This window comes from Benincasa hispida, chromosome 12 (genome assembly GCF_027475165.1).
Source record: "Benincasa hispida cultivar pf3 chromosome 12, pf3_genome.v1.1, whole genome shotgun sequence".
Classification (NCBI taxonomy): Eukaryota; Viridiplantae; Streptophyta; class Magnoliopsida; order Cucurbitales; family Cucurbitaceae; genus Benincasa; species Benincasa hispida.
In genome coordinates, this window is record NC_143489.1 from 22,667,523 (window position 1) to 22,689,304 (window position 21,782).

At 36.6% G+C, this 21,782-nt stretch overlaps 2 protein-coding genes across 2 annotated transcripts; one reads left to right on the forward strand and one right to left on the reverse strand.

Moving 5' to 3' along the window:
• Positions 1 to 15,528: 15,528 nt before the first annotated feature.
• LOC120092449 (ubiquitin-ribosomal protein eL40 fusion protein) lies at positions 15,529 to 17,870 on the forward strand. Its single transcript, XM_039050537.2, has 5 exons — positions 15,529 to 15,800; positions 15,899 to 15,985; positions 16,544 to 16,646; positions 17,411 to 17,477; positions 17,603 to 17,870. Exons 1-5 carry the CDS (start codon positions 15,698 to 15,700, stop codon positions 17,627 to 17,629), a joined length of 387 nt encoding a protein of 128 aa, XP_038906465.1. The 5' UTR covers positions 15,529 to 15,697; the 3' UTR covers positions 17,630 to 17,870.
• On the reverse strand, positions 17,640 to 20,311 carry PLR1 (NAD(P)-linked oxidoreductase superfamily protein). Its single transcript, XM_039050536.2, has 9 exons — positions 20,019 to 20,311; positions 19,701 to 19,929; positions 19,516 to 19,597; positions 19,287 to 19,410; positions 19,078 to 19,179; positions 18,500 to 18,651; positions 18,323 to 18,416; positions 18,027 to 18,208; positions 17,640 to 17,934 (listed from the first exon to the last, which is right to left on the reverse strand). The coding sequence occupies exons 1-9, from the start codon at positions 20,145 to 20,147 to the stop codon at positions 17,931 to 17,933; spliced, it is 1,098 nt and encodes a 365-aa protein (XP_038906464.1). The 5' UTR covers positions 20,148 to 20,311; the 3' UTR covers positions 17,640 to 17,930.
• Between the last annotated feature and the right edge of the window lie 1,471 nt (positions 20,312 to 21,782).

The window sequence follows — 21,782 nt, forward strand, 5'->3', positions numbered from 1 at the left end:
AAACAAGAAAAGATTATCTTTAGAAATAAAGAGATACCTTTTGCATCAAATACTCATTGCATGCATCCTAAAAATAGGATATGGTGGCCAAATACACCGAGAAGTGTATGCTATGATTTTCGAGCGATTTGCATAAATGCATAATTTATGCAGTTGCTTAGAAATTGTTAGTGAATATTTTTCTCAACCCTATCTTTATTCCTCTGAAAATTATATATCTCCACATAAACTGTTTCACTTACAATTGTGATACCCATCGCATCTATCATCATTTATTTTTAGTGATTAAATAGAAACAAACTCATTACATATTCAACAAACAATTTGCATCAAGATCGGAACGATTATTATCAATGCATCAATAGAACGCAATCTTTAAATTTGACCTTAGATTCACCAGAATTCTAGTTGGATTTATACTTGGGTCTAACTAGGTAAAGCAATGCGTTTATAAGATAGTACAAAGCGCTTAAATCATTGCATAAATAATACGTATCAAAATGCATCGGTCGAATCCATAATGTTGAAGGAAATTGGAAGCGAGATTTCTATGAGCAGCGGAAGAAAGATTATTCCAAATCATAATCATGAATGAACAATACATTTACAGTCAACTTCAAACAAGCGGTTACAATATTTATACTGAAACTACAACATGAAAAGTACAAATGCACAGAGAGCAAATGGTACGAACAATTGAAGAAGCGTCTCCATGCTCCATTGCGCACGACCGCTCGAACAACAGCAACCACGAACGCTCGATCTACACGACCACAACACAACACAAACTCTTCGCACTCATCCTCAACGATCGCCTCGGTCACGAACTCCTCCCCAACACGAACGGCCTCCAGAAAACCTCGACGATGTCGAATTGAGTCTGACACCACCAACAAGGCTACCTTGGTATTCTCGGTGTGAGAATCCAGAGGGTAGGCTCTGTTCGGACTTGGTATGAGGCAGACGGGGGAGGAAACACTAATAGCGTACACGACTGGGCAAGTGGGAGATGGTAGAGACCTATCATATAGGTCGATGCCCAATCATTTAGATAAAACTAAGCGATCATCTATCTCATCGTTTAGCTCGGTCTATCGCCTACAGACACTACACGATCGTGTACTTAGAGCAAGGGATCATCTAGCAAAATTATGTGATCGTTTAGTAAATACTGCACGATCATTTAGCTCGTCCAGCTGTCGTTTAGTAAATCTTTATTTACTTGACGACTACGTGAGTTTCATTGTGCAAGAGAGAGAAAACTCAAAAAACTTTTTCAATCGTTTGTCAAAATCTTTTTGAAAATATGACAACCCCTTTCCTGTTAAACTCACGGTTACCATGAATCCAATAACCATTCACTAACTTGGTTATCAAAGAAAAAGAATTATCCAATAATGAATATTATTATAAATATAAATGATAACCAACTTATCATATTATATTTATAACCTATAGTTTTAATATTTCATCTCATGAAACATATAAACCATAGTTCTTTTTCTATTCCATGGTATTTAATGTAATCTCATTTACATTAATCCTCTACTAGATGTATCTCATACATCAAACCGATTATATCATATATAATCAAAATACCTCTTTTCAATTTGAACATTTCAAATCAACACCAAAAACTGATCCTCAACTGAATCCATTGAGCTACCAAGGGGACCTCATGGACCTGCAACTCGAAGCTTCAACAGTACGTGAATAACTGACTAAACTCTTTAGTCACGGGATCTACTATCCGTTAACTGCTAGGCACTCCATTAAAGATCGACAGTTGAACTCTCTTCACCACAGATATATTATGTGTCCATCTTAACCAATCAGCAGTGTGACAACCCTTCACAGATCGCTCGTAAGTACAGCCAGGCTAATAATTGTTATGCCCCTGTAGTTAAATCTGTCTCCTTAAGTACCATTGATCCCTCTAATGAACATAAGTTATAGTTTTACTATAACTGAGTCTTCTCTTCCAAAGAGAAGCTGTGGCCACTATGTTCAAGCCCCAGAATTAGCCCTTAAAGGAGCAATCTCTCTACTTATCCCTGCTTCGAGAAAGGAGTGAATTCCATCTTGTGGATTGAGTTCCCAGCTCCCAGATCAGACAAGTCCCCAAAAAAGTAGGCATGTTGAGTTGGCAATCTTGCTACTCTCACCCATACTAATCAAAAGACCGCCCTCAAAGGTAGGAGTTCCCAAAACATTCAGAATTGAGGTCGTGTCACCTATGGTCGTTTAGATGAGATGTAAGTCTCTAGTATCAACGACGTTATATACAGAGTCTAGTCATCTCGCGATCCAGGTCTTATACAAACTCTTTGTATAGAACACCCCCGCTCGCATGCCTCTACATGAATGGTCAGAATCTACCATCTGTAGTAGTTTACGACACTTGCAAACCTCTACAAAGTGGGTCGTATCTATAATGTCACCAGGATCAGGTATCCTACCTTAATCCTTATACTATAGACCTATTTAGGCTATCACTTAAGGCATGATCCACTTGTATATCACATATACATGCTTAAGTTCACATAAGATAACCAAGGAGCTTTGTTTATTGGATATGAGTAAATGCCATAATTAAATAACAATTATTTTATTCAATAAACAATGTGCAACCTTACAAAACAACGAGACTCCGGAAGAATTAGAACACCAATCCCAACAATCTCCCAGTTATCCTAATGACTCGGGAGACTAATGTACAATACAATATAAAAATGTACAATATACAATAAACTAGGGCATACCCCAGTATCATCTCCCACTTGCCCTAGACAAGATGCCACATGTTTCGCAGACCCAGACTCTCTAGGTGACCCTCGAACACGTTAGCCATTAGGGCTTTTGTAAAGGGATCAACAACGTTGTGCTCTGATGCGATCTTCGTGACAATCACATCACCGTGATGCACAATCTCCCTGATCAGGTGATATTTTCGCTCTATGTGCTTACCCCAACGATGATTCCGAGACTTCTTTGAATTTGCCACGACCCCATTGTTATCACAATACAGTGTGATCGGCAAATCCATATTTAGAACAACTTCCAAATCTGAAAGGAACTTCCTCAGCCAAACAACTTCCTTAGCTATTTTACAAGCCGCTACGTATTTGGCTTCCATAGTGGAGTCCATGATGTATCCTTGTTTGATGCTTCGCCAGACTACAGCCTATCCATTTAGAGTAAACACTGACCCCGATGTCGATTTGCGAGAATCTCTATCGGTCTAAAAGTCAGAGTCTGTGTATCCTATAAGGATTAGATCCTTATCTCCATACACGAGCATGTAGTCCCTCATTCTCCGAAGATACTTGAGGATCGTATTAAGCATCGTCCAGTGATCAAATCCTGAATTGGACTGATACCGACTGACAATCCCTACTGCATAGTAAATGTCGAGTCGAGTACACAACATTGCATACATCAAGCTTCCTACAGCACAAGCATAGGGAATCCGTCTCATTTCCTCAACCTCTTGAAGTTTCTTAGGACATTGATCCTTAGACAGAATGATTCCATGCCTGAAGGGTAACAAACCGCTCTTGGAATCCTACATCTTATACCTGATCAAAATTTAATCAATGTACGATGCCTAAGACAGGGCTAACCATTTGTTCTTGCGATTCCGAATGATCTGGATCCCGAAAACATACTGTACCTCACCCAAATCTTTCATTTGGAATTGGGCAGCTACCAACTCTTAATGTCAGTCAGATACCCTACATCATTCCCAATGAGGAGGATATCATCCACATACAGTACCAAGAAAGCTACTGAGTTGTTGATGATTTTCTTGTAAACACAAGGTTCATTAACGTTCTGGTCAAAGCCAAACGACTTGAAAACAGTGTCAAATCTGATGTTCCAAGATCTAGAAGCTTGTGTCAGCCCATAAATGGACCTATTAAGCTTGCAAACTCTTTGCTCTTAATCTGGAACTACGAATCCTTCTGATTGAGTCATATAGATGGTCTCCTTAAGATTACCATTAAGAAAGGTAGTTTTGACGTCCATTTTCCATATTTCATAATCATAAAATGTGGCTATGGACAGGAGAATTCGAATAGACTTTGCATGACAACAGGTGAGAAAGTTTCCTCATAGTCAACTCCCTCAACCTGGGTATAACCCTTTGCCACGAGTCTAGCCTTAAAGATTTTCACCTTTCCATCTACAACTCTCTTTCGCTTAAAGATCCACTTACACCTAATAGGTCTTACCCCATCAGGTGGATCAACAAGCTCCCAGACGTTATTGAAGTACATAGACTCAATTTCTTGGTTCATGGCCTTAACCCATTCATCTTTGTCAACATCCTCCATTGCTTTCTTAAAAGTCAACAGATCCTCGACCCCATCATTCATAATGACATTATGGGCTTTAGTCAAACCCATGTAGTGAACCGGTAGGTTCATAATACTCCCACTATGTCGAGGTAGTCTCAACTCTTGAGTTGGTTAACTAGATGTCCCGACCTCAACAACCCTTGTTGATCTATCGGCCTGTTCAATAACTCTTGTTGAACCCTCAATAATCTCAGTCTCAGTCTCACTAGAGATCTCACATAAAATGAGCTTACTTCGTAGCTTATGATCCCTCATGTGATCTTCTTCCAAGAAGATAGCTTAGTGGAAACAAACACTTTGTTCTCACTCGGATCATACAAGTATGCTCCTCTCGTTTCCTTTGGGTAGCCCACAAGGAGGCAAACCTTCAAACGTGGTTCCAACTTCTTTGGGTTAGTCGCTAACACATGTGCCGGACAGCCCCAAATTCTGAAGTGGTGTAAACTACCTTTACGGCCTCTCCATAACTCAAAAGGTGTTTCAGAAACACTTTTTGAGGGAACGTTGTTCAGGATATAACATGCAGTCTGCACTGCATAACCCTAAAACAAGTCTGGAAGATGAGCATAACTCATCATAGACTGAACCATGTCTAACAAGGTTCTGTTTTTCTTTTCTGATACACCATTCTGCTGAGGTGTACCAGGGACCGAGAGTTGGGACGCAATCCTATGTTCTATCATATAGTTCTGGAATTGGATGTTCATATACTCTCCACCACGATCAAATCGTAGTGTTTTTATCTTTTTACCTAACAAGTTTTCAACTTCAGCCTATACTGCTTGAACTTTTTAAGGGCTTCAGACTTACGTTGCATTAGGAAGAGATACCCAAACCTTGAATAATCATCTATGAAAGAGATGAAATATTCATACCCACCTCGAGCTCTAACATTCATCAGACCACAGAGGTCTAAATGTACAAGCTCCAAGGCTTCCTTAGCTCCGTAACCTTTTCTAGTAAAAGGTCGTTTGGTCATCTTGCCTTTGAGGATGATTCATATAGCAAGGAGTTTTCTTATAAACTCTTTAGAAGTCCACTTTGCACTAACTTCTCAATCCTATTGAGGTTGATGTGACCTAACCTTAGATGCCAAAGATGGGCGTTTTCCTTTGGAGAAACCTTTGGTCTTTTAGCTGTTGTTTCCGTACTAAACATTTCAGTGTGAAACAAGGCTTTTATGACTAACGACCTTAGTACATATAAGTTATTTTCCATTGAACCATAATCAATCTCCATTCCATTCTTGAAAATAAACACTTTATTCTTAGAAAAGGAGATGGTGTAGCCTTGTTCAATGAGACAAGAAACCGAGATTAAGTTACATTCTTGAAAATAGAGCCTTAGATCTTCACTTCAAACGATCTGAGCTTCTGCCTTAAGGCAGATCCTTGTGATAACAGATGAGAGCATGAATATGACACTCTTTGAGGATTCTTCACCTTCACAACCCATTCCGAGTGACGACCGGAGTTACGCCGGAGATAGAGATCGAGAGAGTATCTCCACCATCCATCCATGCACCATCAGTAGCCTTGACACATTTAGGATGAAAAGCAAGAGATTGTTTTCATCTAGCCTTCCATTTCTCCTCTTACCTCTGTATTGTATTACATTTTGGCTTAAGACATTAAAACATTTTGTAATCAATGCATCTCTTAGTTTCTTCAGCTCCATCTTCTCCATCTTCTTCTTCTTTATCATCATTTACATTCATCGCTTAGTTATCAAAGGTAGTCGCATACTCAGTCATGTTGCCTAGAGATAGGACGCATATAGCAACCCAACAAGAGGTGTGCATTGCGAGAGTATAATAAGTTAATCTTCTTCGCTTGGTGTGAGGCGGTAGCAATGCTTGTCTATAAGCCACCGCAATGCTTGTCTATGAGCTAATTAGCCGTAACTAACTACCTGAGAAGGTGAGTAGTGGAACACACTAAAGTAAAGTAAGCTTTGTTCCTAGAGATAGGCACAATCTTATGCTCGATGCAACCATGCATTATAGAGATATAGGCATGCGGCTGCCCACCAAAAGGTGAGGTGTGTGATGCGTTAGTATGGCGAGCTGAGATTACTCGAGTGACCTAATATAATGAACCTTATTATGCGTTAACAGTTTCTTTATCTCTTCCAATTCTCATATTTAATCTTCCATTGCTCAATCTGTTTAGTTAGGAGTAGGAGTAGCACATATTCCATTAACTTCTGTCTTTTTACTTTTATTCACCGCCTCAAACACATCACTTCACAAACATTATTGAGTTACAAGTCCCTATGTTCGACCTCGGATCACACCGAGAAACTTGCATTCTTGTTATACTTGGCAAGAAAGCGAGAAAACTTGTGACAGGAATGCATGGTCATCACATACATGCTCAAACGCATATTGTATATTTTCTAGTCCAACGCATGACCATCGACGCATGGAGATTAACGCATAACATAAGACACATATTTTCCTCTCTCTCTTTTTCCAACCAACAATGCTCTCATGTTTCATAGTCAAAACATCTGATATGCTTGCTAAGATATAGGCTCAAGCCTTTTCATTTTCCCTAACCCACTTTTCATAGGCATCCCGAACATTTATGTTTGTTGATGAGCCGAGAGTCGGAGGACACTCCTATATTAAATAAACCTAAGATCATCGAACACAAGTGTTACGTCCAAATTAGCTTTCCAAATTGCGTAGTTGTTTCTCTTCGTGTTTGTTTTTCTTTAAACCCCCAATTTGCTCTCGCTCGCACCGAGATGTGAGGGAAAAACTTTTGTTTAACATTTTCAAAAAGACCACTTATTTGTTCGTTTACCAGGTTCGGCAAGAAATCATAAATAAGCTCTATGGGTTTAATTTATAAGAAGCAAGCAGTTGAATGATTGAGCTAGACATGCTGAAAAATTAAACAAGTTTTATTAGTGAAATGTTGTTAATTCCAATCAAATTTTAGCAAAAGTAATAAGGTATCCATATCTCATTAATTTGCAACGATACTTCAGTGAGTTAGAATAGCCGCTACCAAGGGGTAGTTAATTATTCCTTCATTGAACCAAGACATTCTTGACTAAATACTAAAACATTCTTGACTAAATGCTAATACCATTATAACTCTTACTCCTATGACATTTAGTAATCACTCTCTAGTCAAGAACTTACTAACACTTAGTAATTTTTGTAAGTGTAACCCACCATTTTCAAATCCCAGAGATTGGTCTCAACAAGCTACCCAAGGGCAGACAATGCTGAAGATGGACCTAAGAGACCTTATCCATTTATGGAGTTTGTGTTGTTTCGATCCCCAGGTCACAACCCTCTGAATAAGCGGTCGTGCTAAAACAACACGCAGGCGGAACATGGAAATCTAACGGTGCAATCTATTGAAGAAGACTATAGGATGTATTGACACACTTTCTTCTCCCACTTACTATGAACAACTTCCCTTATTCACCTTGTTATTGACCCCATGCAAACACTTTCCAAATGGAGGCCACGCTTAGGGCGACACGAAGCCAAGCATGAATCTCACGATGTGAACTCTTAGAGACATGAGAGCTGAAAATAATATATCATATATATCATTAATATCCCACTAAAGTGTTCTAGATGGTTTGGGTAAACTTTTACTTAGGTATATTCCTACTAATTAAAACAAACTAAGTTTAGGTCTTTATCCGAGTATAACTTTTATACTGGGTTTAACCTACAATGTCTAAGTGATAAATTATTTATTACCTCACATCGCTCACACATGCTTATAAAATTAGATTAAAAAAACTCAAGAATCGGCTCGATCCCCAGGTAGTAGGTGTTGCATAAATCGTCAACTTAAGTACCTCCAACCTTAGACAGGATCTTATCGGGTGAGTTTTAACAATAGTTTTACAAGATAACAACCTATTTTAACTATTAAAACGAGCTATCATTTGTTAATCCTAAGTGAGCATGCATTTATCTTTGTTACAGATTTTAAATGTCTAATTCATTTTATAACACTTACAACTTAGACATTCTCCATAATATACATTATACATTTCATAATTTAATATAACAACTTATATTAAAACTCATGAAATTCTACACATGCATACTATATATTATAAAACTCATAACATACTTTCAATGCATATAACATGCTTTTCTATGGTGGGCTTTTAAATCTACATGACATACTTTATGCACGAACAAGATTTAATTTAATTAAACATACATTCACAATGCATAATTAATTAAACACACACTGAAGTGCACCAGTTTTGGCATCCTAAGCAAGCAAACAACTAAATTATTACAATAATAACTCAACTTCAGCTCTGAACTGCTCCCAAACACTTCGAACCGATCCACACTAGCAGAAAAACCCTTGGATCGGATTTCCAAGTCTTGAAACTAGGTGAATCGAACCAAAATAGGCTGAATTGGCTGGAATTGGATTGAACCGGACCAAATCAGTCCAGTTGGACTGGCTATCCTCGTGTGCGCACGTGTCTGGAATTGTTGAAGAACAGCACCGTGGTGCTGCCGCGATTAGGCTTGTTAATGAATAGTGTCACGACACCGCTTAACAGAAGCAGTTTCCAACTATATTTCCTGTTGCGCCTTGCTCCAAAAACTTCAAATTACGCTCTAAGATCAACTCTATCGACTCTAACAAATTTGTAGGCGCTTCTTCACGCATTAAAGTGTTGGGGTTTGTGCCCTAAAGTCTCGTGTCCTGTAATTTGTAAACAACTTTGTACGAACACTTGTGATGTATAATATAAATGATATTTACTTCACTACTTAACTTTGCACATTTAGATTTTTTTATTTTACAAAAAACCAATAAACTTAGTATCTCTGGTTGTCTTTATGTAACTTAAGGATGTATGTAGTGACATACAAGTGGATCATGTCTTAAGTGACAACAAAAATAGTCTGTAGTATATGGATATAAGAGGGAAACCTTATCATGGTAACACTACAGATGCGGCCCGCTTTATGGAATTGTTACAAATATTGTGACTTGTCACAGATGGTCTAATCCTGATCATTCGTATAATGGACATGTGAGCGGGGGCGTCCTATACAAAGAGTTTGTATAAGACTTGATCTCGAAGTGTTAATGTCTTGTCATATAACACCATTCATGACTGAGACTTCACTTCACTAGGATGACCATAGGTAACATGACCTCAATTCTGAGTGAGTTGGGAACTCTTGCCATTAAGGGCAGTCCTTTGATTTGCATGGGTGTGAGTGGCCAGAACGCCGACTCAAACATACCATTTTGGAGATTCGTCTGATTTGGGAGCTAAGAACTCTGTTTTACAATATGGAGTTCACTCCTTCCCCAAAGTAGGGGTAAGTAGATAGATTGTTCTCTTAGGGGTTGATCCCGGGGATTGAACGATGCGGGGCCACACACTTTCTCATGGCTCGAGAGGTATTCACACATAGTAGGACTATGTTGTATTGTTCATTAGAGGGATCAATGGTACTTAAGGAGGAAGATGTAATTACAGGGGCAAAACGGTAAATTGGCCTGCTGTAATTACGAGTATCTGTGAAAGGTCATCGTACTGATGATTAATTATATCCAATGGACATAGAAATATATCTATGGCAAGAAGAGTTCAATTGTCAATCTTTAGTGGAATACCTGGCAGTTAACAGATGGTGGATATCGTGACTAAAGAGTTTAGTCAGCTATCCACGTACCGTTGGAGCTTCGAGCCATTGGTTCATAAGGTCCCCTTGGTAGCTTGGATATAAGTTGAGAATCAGTTTTTGGGTCAGTTTGAAATGTTAAAATTGAAAAGAGGGAGTTCGATTATATATGATATAATTGAACGAGTTAATTAAATATGATATAATTAACTTTATGTATGAGATACATTAATTTGGAGAAAATTGGATATAAATATGATTTATATCTAATAGAAGAAAATATTATAATTAATATATGATATTAATTTATATGTTATGAATATGAGAAGATCACATTCATTGGACGGTTATAAAGGAAATGGGACGACGTCTCTTTTGTTCTAAATAACGGATAAGTGCATTATAAATAGTTGAAGGTGCGTTGAGAACAAAATGCACGGACATTGTGTTAAAGATAGAGTCACCGTTTAGAAAATTAGTGCCTATACTATAGTGACTGCACAATTGCTTACATATACGATATTGCTAAGCGATCGCTTATCGATTACATCGTCACGCATTATTAACTAAACGACCGTTTACCTTTTCCTAAGTGATCGTTTAGCTTTCAGTATTTACTAAATAATCGTATAGACGATCGCTTAGTTTTTTCCTACGCGGTCGATTAGACGATCGCTCACCCTTTTCCTACGCGAACGTTTATATGATTGCTTTCCTTTTCCTACACGATCGCTTACTTTTTCCTACACGATCGTATACTTCACCTAAATGATCAAACATCTTGTCTATGCGATAGACGATCTCATCTCCTACTTGCTTAATCGTTGTGTACGGTCTCTCTTCCTTCTTCCCTCTACCAAATCTGAAAAAAGCCCACACTTTGGATTCTCACTCCAAGAATACTGAGGGCACTGAGTGGTGGTGTCTTATCTATTTCTTCTGTCTAAGTGGTGATTGTTCGAGGTAGATAGTTAGGTTTTAGACTCATTGTGAAGAAGAAATCTTCATCTGGTATGATCTCTTTATCTCTTTAGCATTATGAATGCATACTAGTATGTTTTGAATGTATATGCGGTAATTCTATCACAATGAATTGGAAAGTTTCGCTTCCGCTCATAGGCACTATTGAATAAGAGTTCCTTCATAAAGCTCATAAACAAGGGGCCAATTACAACAATTACAACTGAATTGGAGGTAAATTTTGATACCAAATCTGTAATATAGCCATTTCAACCACCACAATATTCATCACATGAATTAACACTCACAAGCCAAAATTAATGTAAATTGAATGCTTAAATCATGCACTAATACCAATAGTTAGAGTTAACAATGCACATGTTGAAGCAATTAAGATCTTAAGCACTCTAACTACATTAATTTTAGGATTAAAGCATGCATGTTCATATCAAGAATTTAGGGTTCTTAGAAACACAACCTCGGTCGAACTTCCAAAATTGATCCAATCCCTCACCAATTTTGATCATGAACGGTTCATAGACCACTACTAGAGTCTTCCCTACTATTCTCCGACCATAGAACGGATTGTGGGATCCAATTTGTGAAGAATTTGAAAGGAATATTGAGGTATTGAGAGTTTTGGTTGAAGAAACTTGAAGAGAACAATTCTCTTCAAATATCAAAGTTGCATGAAGAAGTTCTTCAGCCACATTTTCTTCTATTTGAAGAAGATATTCATGCATGAATTGCATCCTAAAGTACATTAACAAGTGGGAATTGAGGTGGTTAGAGAAAGTAGGAACTTTCCACTAAATCAAATTCCATTTTAATAAATTGAATTTCACAAATTCAAACTTAAAATGAAATTTTAATTTTAAATAATTAATTAATCAAATTAATTTAATATCAAACATTAAACTAATAAAATACCAATCTTGAATGTGAATCTCCATTCACATGTACAATATTTAAATCGAATTTAAATATTTATAACTCTCCAATTTTGTTTAATTTAACAATTAAACGTCATTTATATCACATATAATTAACAATAGTTCCCTAAACTGAATTTGACCGTTTTAAATTCTCTTGTCACACTGTCTTGAGTTTTACTCTAATATAAGCTAGCAGAGAGACCTAATGGACCTACAGATCATGAGGTCCAACAATCTGAGATTAAACGGCTAAATTCTTTAACTTAATTAACCAACATTCATTAACTACCGAGACACTCCACTAAAGCCCAGTTGTTGCATTCTCCTCACTGTAGATATATTTATATCATCTTGGTTTAACCATGATTAGTAAATCGATCCTTCACAGGTTGTTCGTAATTACAGTTGGATTAAATTTACAGTTTTACCCCTATAATTACATCTTGCTTCTTAAGTCCCACTGATCATCTAATTAACAATTGGCTTGTGGTCCAACCACCAAATTGAGTTCCTCTCGATCCAATGAGAGGGTAGGACCCCTTGTTCAAGACCCAGAGTCAGCACTTAAGTGAACAACCTATCTACTATCCATAGAGTCGGGTAGGAGTGAATTCCATCTTGCAGGATTATTCCCCCAACTATCTACTTGGTCTTATCCCTAAAGTGGAAGGCTTATTGAGCGTTGTTAAGCCACTCTCACCCATGTAGGATAAAAGATAATCCCGAATAAATAGAAGTTCATAGTTAGCTCAAGATTAAGATTGAGTTACCTAGGTCATCGAATTGACATAGTTAGTCTTATCAGTAAATGATGTTATCAAGTAAAAGTGACTATTTCGTGGTCCGGTCTTATGCAAACTCATTGCATAGGATGCCTTACTCGCATGTCTCCACATGAACGATTTAGGATCACATCGATTGTATCAAATACAAAGTGGGTCGCATCCATAATATCCACAGGTTAAGGTACCAGACCTTATCTCTATACTATAGACCATTTTGGCTATTACTCGAACTTGATCCACTTTTATGTCTCCACAGAAAGTTAAAAGTGTTCATGCTATAGCCATGGGTTCTTAGTTTATTGGATTTAGGGTCAAAAGGTGCGATTCACTTATTCAATAACATTTTTATTGAATAACCTCAATAACAACTTTACAAACCACAAGATTTAGAACACACAACCCAACACTACCAACACAAGAAAACTAGTGAACTACCCATATTTTACCAAAAAAAAAAAAAAAAAAAAAAATTCAGAAAAACACAATTATGGAGCATTATTAGAACCGAAAACCTTTTATCACTTTGCTATATTAAGTTTCAACAAGTTTCAAAAATTCTAGAATAATATGCAGACATCAGACTTTTTTTCTTGAATAAGAATACCAAAGTATAGTGACTAAAGTCATCTACTAAGGTAAGGAAGTATTTATGACCAATATGTGAACTAATTGTTAAGGGTCCCTAGTATCAGCATGAATAAGATTAAAAAAAAAATCATCAACACGATTACTACAAGAAGTAAAAGATAATCATTTTTGTTTTGTAAGAGGACAAACTTCACAAGGCTAATCATAAATAAAATAGTAGAATCAAACTTCAACACTTCTTTTAAGTCCTGCAATCGATTGAAAGAAGGATGTCTCATCCTTAAATGTCAGTGTGAAGTTGCACTGTACTTTATTAGCAATGTAATGGTGCTTAGAATGAACAAGATTTGTAAGAAGATATAATTCATCTTGCAATTTACCCTTTCCAATCGTCTTTAAAGTATACCTTTCCTGTATTTCACAATAGTCAGCCATAAAAGAGGCATAAACACCATTGTCTTTGGTTAAACCACTGATAGAGAGGAGATTATATGAAATTTTAAGAAAAATAATACATGTTGAAGTAGTAAAGATCCAAATAATGTTACTATGTCAACCAAATGAACGGGTATTGTTGAATTATTTGGTAGAACTATAGTAGTTGATAGATTCCAGTCTATTAAGAACTTCCTTTTGATAGCATATATGAATTGAGGTCCTTGAATCAATAATCCACTCAGTGTTCATGGAAGATAAAACCATATTGGGGCACATACGTACTATGAAGGAGGAAGTATTGGGGAATCATTTTTCATTGCTCCAAATTTAGATTGCATCAAAGTGAGCATGTTATGACATTGCGCCAATGTTTCTTCAGTATTAAAGATCCCTTTTACATCATTATTTGTAGCAAAATTAACATTAATAGCAATATTGACATTCAAATTGGTCCTCTAATTTGGAATAGAATTTTGCCCACTGCAATGTTGGTGATACCCAAAAGGATATCCATATACTTTGTAGCACTTATCAATTGTGTAGCCTTGAATTCCACAATGTGTATAGACTAGCCGTTGAGAGTTTTTTTATCGAGTCACATTGCTATTATTACTTTGTTGATTCACATTATAAGATGAATCCAAATTTCCAACAACAAGAGAGACGATTGGTGTTGGACTATCCTTAATTCGGTTGCTCCTCTTCTTGCACAATTAGATAAATGACTTTATTAATTGATGGAAGAAGATCTATTAAAAGTATTTGTGTTTTAACTGATTTGAATTTGCTGTTTACCCCATAAGGAAACTCATCAAATACTCTGTTTAGAAGAATTCTTCCATTTTCTTACATCCACCACAATTACACCGTATATGTACTAAACTCATCCTAAATGCTTCTAAGTATTGAAAAATAAGAATTAGAGAATTTTGATTTTGATTTATAGTAAAAAATTCACGCTTGAGATGAAAAGTTCTAGGGTCATTTCACTCTTAAAATCGCGATTCCTCCCAAACTTCTTTTGCTGACTCAGAAAACATAATGTTAGAGGAATTTGACTTCAATACTAAATTTAGTATCCATATTATCATGATGTGATTGTTACGAATCCATTGAGTGATTGAACCATCAATAAACCCCAACTTGTTGCGAATTGAGAGTGCTAAACGTATAGATCTACTCCAAGTGATATAGTTATCATTAGTCAGGGGTTTTGTAACAAGAACTAAATTGGAAGTATCACTGTGATGGAGAGTATATGGATTCTGAGCCATCTCAATTATTGATTCTTGAGCAACCAAAGAACCGGAGGGAGATTACTTTCTTCTATTTTCATGGTGAAAGAAAAAAAAATGGAAAGAAGAACAAACAGAGAAAGAAATAACTTAGCGGAAGATAATTCTTCACTCTGATACCATAATAAACGAGAAATAGGGATAAAAAGTTACTTATCTATTTACTGAATATGAGTACTATATTTATATAAGTAAGAAATTAACTATATGTAATAATATAACACTACAAAATATAAAATCATAACAAATCTTAACAATTATGTTAATTAAAATAACAATAATCCTAATAATATCAAAGGACTATCAAACATCAATCAACCTTTATCTTCAAGTTGACAATGAATTGGAGGGAGAAAGGAGAGAAATTGGCGGTGGATTGAAGGAGAATGAACATAAATCAACAATTTAGGAATTATTTTACCGTGGCAAATGATGCATGTTTGGAGGAAAATATTTTGGGGTCTTGTTAACCTTTATTTGGGCTGGGCCTCTTTTTCCTTTTCTTCTTTTCTTTTTGCTATATTTACAAAAGTATGCAATTTTCCATTTATGTTTGGTCATTCTTGCAAATACCCCTTTAAAAAACTAGGTCATATTAAGACAATATATATATATACGCACAGACAAAAGTTGGATCGTAAAGCCCTCTCCTCGTCACTGAGACGCCGAGGAACAAGAGAGAAGCAACAAAATGCAGATCTTCGTCAAAACCCTAACGGGGAAGACCATTACGCTCGAAGTCGAGTCCAGCGACACCATTGACAATGTCAAGGCCAAGATTCAGGATAAGGAGGGTACGTCATTTTTCCTTCGGATTTTTCATTATCTATCCAAGCAACGCATCTGTTATTCACTCTGTTGTTTATTTTGATTTATGCTGCAAACTCTCCAGGTATTCCCCCCGATCAGCAACGACTTATCTTTGCCGGAAAGCAGCTCGAGGATGGCCGCACTCTCGCCGACTACAACATCCAGAAAGGTACGTGGAATACGAATTTTGATGAGGAGAATTTTGCTGAAATCATTGCTCTAGATTCCCCCGGTGGCGTTATTCGTATTCCGATTCCCTTAATACGAGTCCGGACCATGAATTTTTATGAGTTAGTTACCAAATTAGAGTCGTTAACGAGGCTTCATACTGGTATTCATCTTAAAACCATAGGCAGCGTGTTGAATGAATGCGCAACATGCTTCTTTTGAGACTGGGTGATTTGTTGCTGTACTTTTTTTTAAACGTATGGAAAGAAAATATAATTTAGGTACATTAGACTTACGTGCCTTTTATTGTTTGAATGATTGCTTACAAATTTCTGTTGGTGTCTGATTGATTTCAATGGCTGCCTTTAATACCAAATCTGTAGTAGCGTCCAGTGGGACGTCGTAGACACATGTGGTTTCTAGAGTTGGCTGATTGGAAATTTAAAGACATTCTTGCACTTCTGCATATAAATCCATAAAAATACTGTGTATGAACTATAATTTTCTTTGCTTCCTCACTATTGTAAATTAAATGTATGATTTTTTTATGCCTGTTCAGAATCAACGCTACATCTGGTTCTAAGGCTTCGTGGTGGGATTATTGAGCCATCTTTGATGGCATTGGCCAGGAAATATAACCAGGACAAGATGATCTGCCGCAAGTGAGTTACTTTTTGCTCTTGGTATTCTCTCATTCTAGAAGTAGGACTGTTGGTCAAGGGTGTTCAAAAAATCCGATGACCCGAAAAAATCGATCAACCTAATACAACCCGTGCGGTTTGGGTTGGATTATCAACTCCTTTGGGTTGGATTGGATTCAAATAAATGAAATTTTTTTATGGGTTGGGTTGGTTCATGGGTTCACCTAATATAACCGAAACCAACCCGAACCAACCCGAATTTATTATTAACTTTAAAATATATTTTTTTAATTACGTATAACACAATTATTTATACATATATTGATTTTAATTTTATTTAATTCTAATATTATTTTTAATAATATATACTTCAACCATTCTCAAAATTAGTTTCTTTGTACTTTAGAAGGAAAATTTTCACTAATATATGAAAATAATTAAATTATATTTTTACATATTTACGTTTTTCTTCTTTTTAGAAAAAAATTTTAAATTTAAAAGTCTTTCAATCCAATCCAATTCATGAACACCTACTACTGGTACATGAACTGAAAGAATCGACTAATTGTAGAACTTGATCTGTGATTCCAAACTGACCAGTTTGTTCGTTTTTTTACTTTATTTGTAGTTGTTTGTCAAACGAATCTTCAGTTTGGACTTGTGTTTACCTTGTCTTTCAAAACCCAAAAATTCTAACCAAGTCACATGACTTTCATCACACAATCAGGAAAAAAATTAACATGGAATGTGTTTCTAAAGTTTTATCTTCTTTCTTCTGCTCGCAGATGTTATGCACGCCTGCATCCTCGTGCCGTCAACTGTCGTAAGAAGAAATGTGGTCACAGCAATCAGGTAAAAGATATTATTATGAACAAGGCGGTTGATTTATTCTGTGCTAAAATCGTGTACATAATGTGACAGCCAGTTTTGTTGTTATTTTGGTTTACTTGGATTGAATGTTACTTATTGAATTGCAGCTAAGGCCAAAGAAGAAAATCAAGTAGACTGCTGATCTTACGGATGAACTGTTGTGGTACCTTATATATCACTTCATTCACTTGCATGCCTTCTTGTAGAGCGACTATGTGCTCGTTTGTTAAGGATTCCATTTTTGTAGTTCGACTTAAGAATTTTGGTTGATTTACATTGATTATGAGTGATGGTGTTATTCTCTTTTTTAATCTATTTTATTGATGTAATATGTTCATTATTTTTACATATCAATATCCAATTTTCATTCAACTACATCCCTTTGTGAGCCGTGTTCACCAGCTTCTCCTAGGGCGCCTCTTGGTGCATCCAAGTTTACCTGATTTTTAACCTAGAGTTAATATTAAAGGATAACGTTGCACTGTGAGAACGAAAATTTAAAATATAAGATTGAAGTTAAACTTGAACCACCTGGTCTGGAAAATATTCTGTATCATCTTCCTGGGGGACTCTCGAGCTCCATCGTCCAACTGGTTCAATTCCTCTTGGGTAAGGTTCCAGCCTAGAGCACCCAAATTTTCTTGAGCTTGTTTTAATGTCTTAGCTCCAGGTATGGGTGTGGTCCCTTTGGACATGCACCAGTTAAGGGCAACCTGTCGATTAGGTGAATTTGTTAAAAGAGTAGAGGAAAGCACCACATTATCTGGAAAATGCAAAATCACAGAAAATTGCTATGAAATTTGTTGAAGAGAGAATAAATTTATTACTTGTGGTATTGTTTTGTGCCTTTTGTCTGCAATGTCTCCAAGTGTAGTCAGTAGAGGTTCCAATCCTGGTAGAATTTGCCTGAATAGCAGACCTCTGGAAACTCCAAATTAAATAGCATGAAAGAACAAATATTATCGTATTCTTGTTCATAAAATGGAAAGAACCAATTGATTTACCGAGGTCCAGATGGAAGCTTGGAAGGTGAGTATTTTCCTGTAAGCATACCCAATCCCAAAGGACTGTAAGCGATCAAGCGGATGCCCAATGAATCACATATCTTCTTTATCTCCAACTGATCATCCCCTATGCTTAGTAAAGAAAATTGCACCTAAAATGGAAGAGTTCAGGGTTCCCCATGCAGTCATTTAGCCCTCACCATACTCAACTTCTTAGAACTACAACTTTATGGCAGAAAATGAGCATGAGGACAAATAAATCTCTTCCAGGAGCGTAACACAAAAAGCTAATAATCTAATTTGCAACATTTAGCATTTGGAAACGCACAAAAACCATCTCAGATTAGCTCAGCTCGTGGCAAAAATGAGTTCAAATCCTATGGGGGTGTCTCCTAAGAATATTAAAATCTTACAAAATATAGCAGGTCAGACAATAATCCTTTAGACCAGTAGAGCTGTACATATAACTCATTAGATTAGATATTTATTCATTCATATCCTTCAAAAATATGTTGTAGGTTTGAGTCATTGGTTTGGTGCATGGTGGTTGTTGGTAACTACTTGATCTTACTAAATACCTGAGCAGAGCATAAAGGAACTCCTCGGTCTTTAAGATAGTCATATATCTTTACCAGTTGCTTTGGTCCATAGTTGCTTACTCCAACTGCTTGAACTAATCCCTATGAATCACTTAACTTTATGAGTATAGCATCAAAAGCAATGCAAGTTTAATTAAGATATGTAAGTTTGAGGAAGTTTAACACATCTGAGCAGGAATTATGGCAACCTTATCATACATTGCCACTAGTCCATCCCAAAGAGCCATCTCCTGTAAAGGAGCATAGTTTGCTGTTGACCAATGTAATTGTCCTATACCAATTTTCTCAATCTGCATTCGATCCAAAGATCCCCTAAATAAAGATCATTGTCAACTAAAGTGTGTGGCAGTAACTTTATAAGGCAAGGAGAAAATGCTGATAAAATTTGGGTGGGGTTTGATCTAAAGGCATACATACTGGCAAGCTTTGACAAACTGAGCAGGTGTTAGACGCCATGGATACGCTGCAAACTTGGTGGCTATCACAACGTCATTTTTCACTGAGGAATTAGCATTAGGGCAAAACTTAATTCCTCGCGAACTTTGAATTTTAACAACGCCCAGAAAGAGAAATGTTAATAGGAATTAGAGAGCAAAGTGGACCTTGAGATTGTCGGATAAATTTTCCAAGTAGCTTTTCGCTTTGGCCATTTAATCTTCCAGTACCATAGGAATCTGCGGTGTCGAAGAGATTGATTCCATTCTCCACAGCCAAATTGAAAATCTGTTGAAGCTCAGAGTCCATGGATTCCTGGTAGCCCCACAGGAGCTGGTTCCCCCACGCCCAGGTTCCAAATCCCATAGGGGATACACTCAGAGGGCCCATCTTCACCTGTAATCAAACAGGAGTGCCATTGAATTGAATTTGAAGGCAGGATATTTTGATTCCGTTCAATTTGGATAATGAATAGGAAAACAGACCTTCTGCCACGGCCAAAAGAGTGGAAGCTTGAGTGGCTTGAAAGCCGCCGGAGAAGAAGAAGAAGAGGAAATCTTGTTGGATGCGGCTGCGGGGAAGGATCCGAAGCAGGAGGAAGCCATTCCTGCCATCAATTTGGAGCTTAAGAAGGCTAGTTACAAGTAAAAGGAAGGAGTTTGAGAAAAACAGTTGGGATTTGATTGATTGGGGTATGTGGTCGAGCATTTCACTCACACTAGTATGCTCCGAAAAATTTTGGTTATATTGTAACAATTGTCTTGTTGATCGACTTATCAAATAACACGCTATTTAGCGATATATATCAAATATACTTTATTTTTTCATTCTAATTTTTTTTTTCAATTTTTACTTTCATTTATGACCGTAATAATTTTTAGATTTGTAAAGAAAATTTTTATACTTGTGTAGGTTTCGTTATATATATATATATATATATATATATACACACACACCTAAATTAGGCCAAACATTTAGACTATTCAGGTAAAAAAAAAAAAAAATTGTGACAATTATGTGACCAAACTTATTTATTTAGATTCTATGCATGGTTTAAAATTTCAAACGACATATCAAAATATTGATTGATATGTCGTTATGTTGACCACCTCAAAAGAAAATATTAGGGGTGCGTTTGAGGTGGGTTTGAAATGTTAAGCTTGAAGTTAGGTTAGGGGACCTTTAATATTAATATTGTTGTTTTCAAAACTTATTAGAGAAATATTGTTGTTTTGAAACTTATTAGAAAAATATTGTTGTTTTGGGAGTTTGAGGCTAGAAGTTGAGGGTTGAGGATGACTAATGTAAAGGTCGAACGTTGAGAACTCGACAAACAAAGAAAAACTTGGAAACAAGGGTTGTCGAGGGTTGAAGTTTCGACATACATAAGTCGAAACTTCAACCCTCGACAAGGAAAAGGAAATCTCGCTAGTTTTACATAAGTCAAAACTTCAATCATCGACAAGGAAGATAAGTGGGTGAAGTAGATTGTAGGAGAGAGCGAGATTGTAGGAGAGAGCGAGATTGAAGGAGAGAGCGGCCATGACTAATGCTCTTTACACAATCAGGATAAGCTTAGTCTAATTAATCCTATGCCATCATCCCATATCCTTAACATGTCTCATACATACGTTGTTAAAAGATTTTAATTAATTTAACCATAAGAACTATCATATGAACTATCATTAATGGATGCTATGTTATCATTAATTAGTACACTTTGAATTAACTCAAGATGTTACATATCTGTAAGGTAAAATGTTCAAACTTCCATCTTTTATATAATTAAACTAAAAACAAAGGTTTAGTTATGCAAGTTACCACGCTCGAGAATGGACTTTCATCTAACATGATTTACATACAAACAAAATAACCAAAATTATGAGAAAATTATGATAAATTCTCTCAGTAGGCAACGATTGAGATAAATTCAATGATCGAATAAAATGGCGAAAGATTGATTCTCAGATATGGGTTTTATATTATTTCCATTGGAGCTTCCATTCTCAGAGATTGTAGGAGAGAGCGAGATTGAGAGTATCTCGCTGAACATCTCGCTCTCTCAATCTCGCTCTTTGTCGGAGTATTGTTGGGGTTACCTGTCGAGGGTTGAGGATGACTAATACAAGACATAGAAGTATTGTTGGGGTTACCTGTCGACGGTGAGTCAGTCACCGGAGTGATGTACGATGACTGGTTAGAAGTTTTTCAACTGTACCTCGGTGCGACCCCACCTGCCGATAAGATTA

Excerpts from the sequence above, each read along its gene's own strand:
- PLR1 (XM_039050536.2), bottom strand. The coding sequence starts at position 20,147 with ATGGCAGGAATGGCTTCCTCCTGCTTCGGATCCTTCCCCGCAGCCGCA. Across the intron at positions 19,930-20,018 it reads TCTTTTGGCCGTGGCAGAAG|GTGAAGATGGGCCCTCTGAG; the intron begins GTCTGTTTTCCT and ends GTTTGATTACAG. Across the intron at positions 19,180-19,286 it reads TAGTGGCAATGTATGATAAG|GGATTAGTTCAAGCAGTTGG; the intron begins GTTGCCATAATT and ends AGTGATTCATAG.
- LOC120092449 (XM_039050537.2), top strand. The coding sequence starts at position 15,698 with ATGCAGATCTTCGTCAAAACCCTAACGGGGAAGACCATTACGCTCGAA. Across the intron at positions 15,801-15,898 it reads CAAGATTCAGGATAAGGAGG|GTATTCCCCCCGATCAGCAA; the intron begins GTACGTCATTTT and ends CAAACTCTCCAG. Across the intron at positions 17,478-17,602 it reads AATGTGGTCACAGCAATCAG|CTAAGGCCAAAGAAGAAAAT; the intron begins GTAAAAGATATT and ends ATTGAATTGCAG.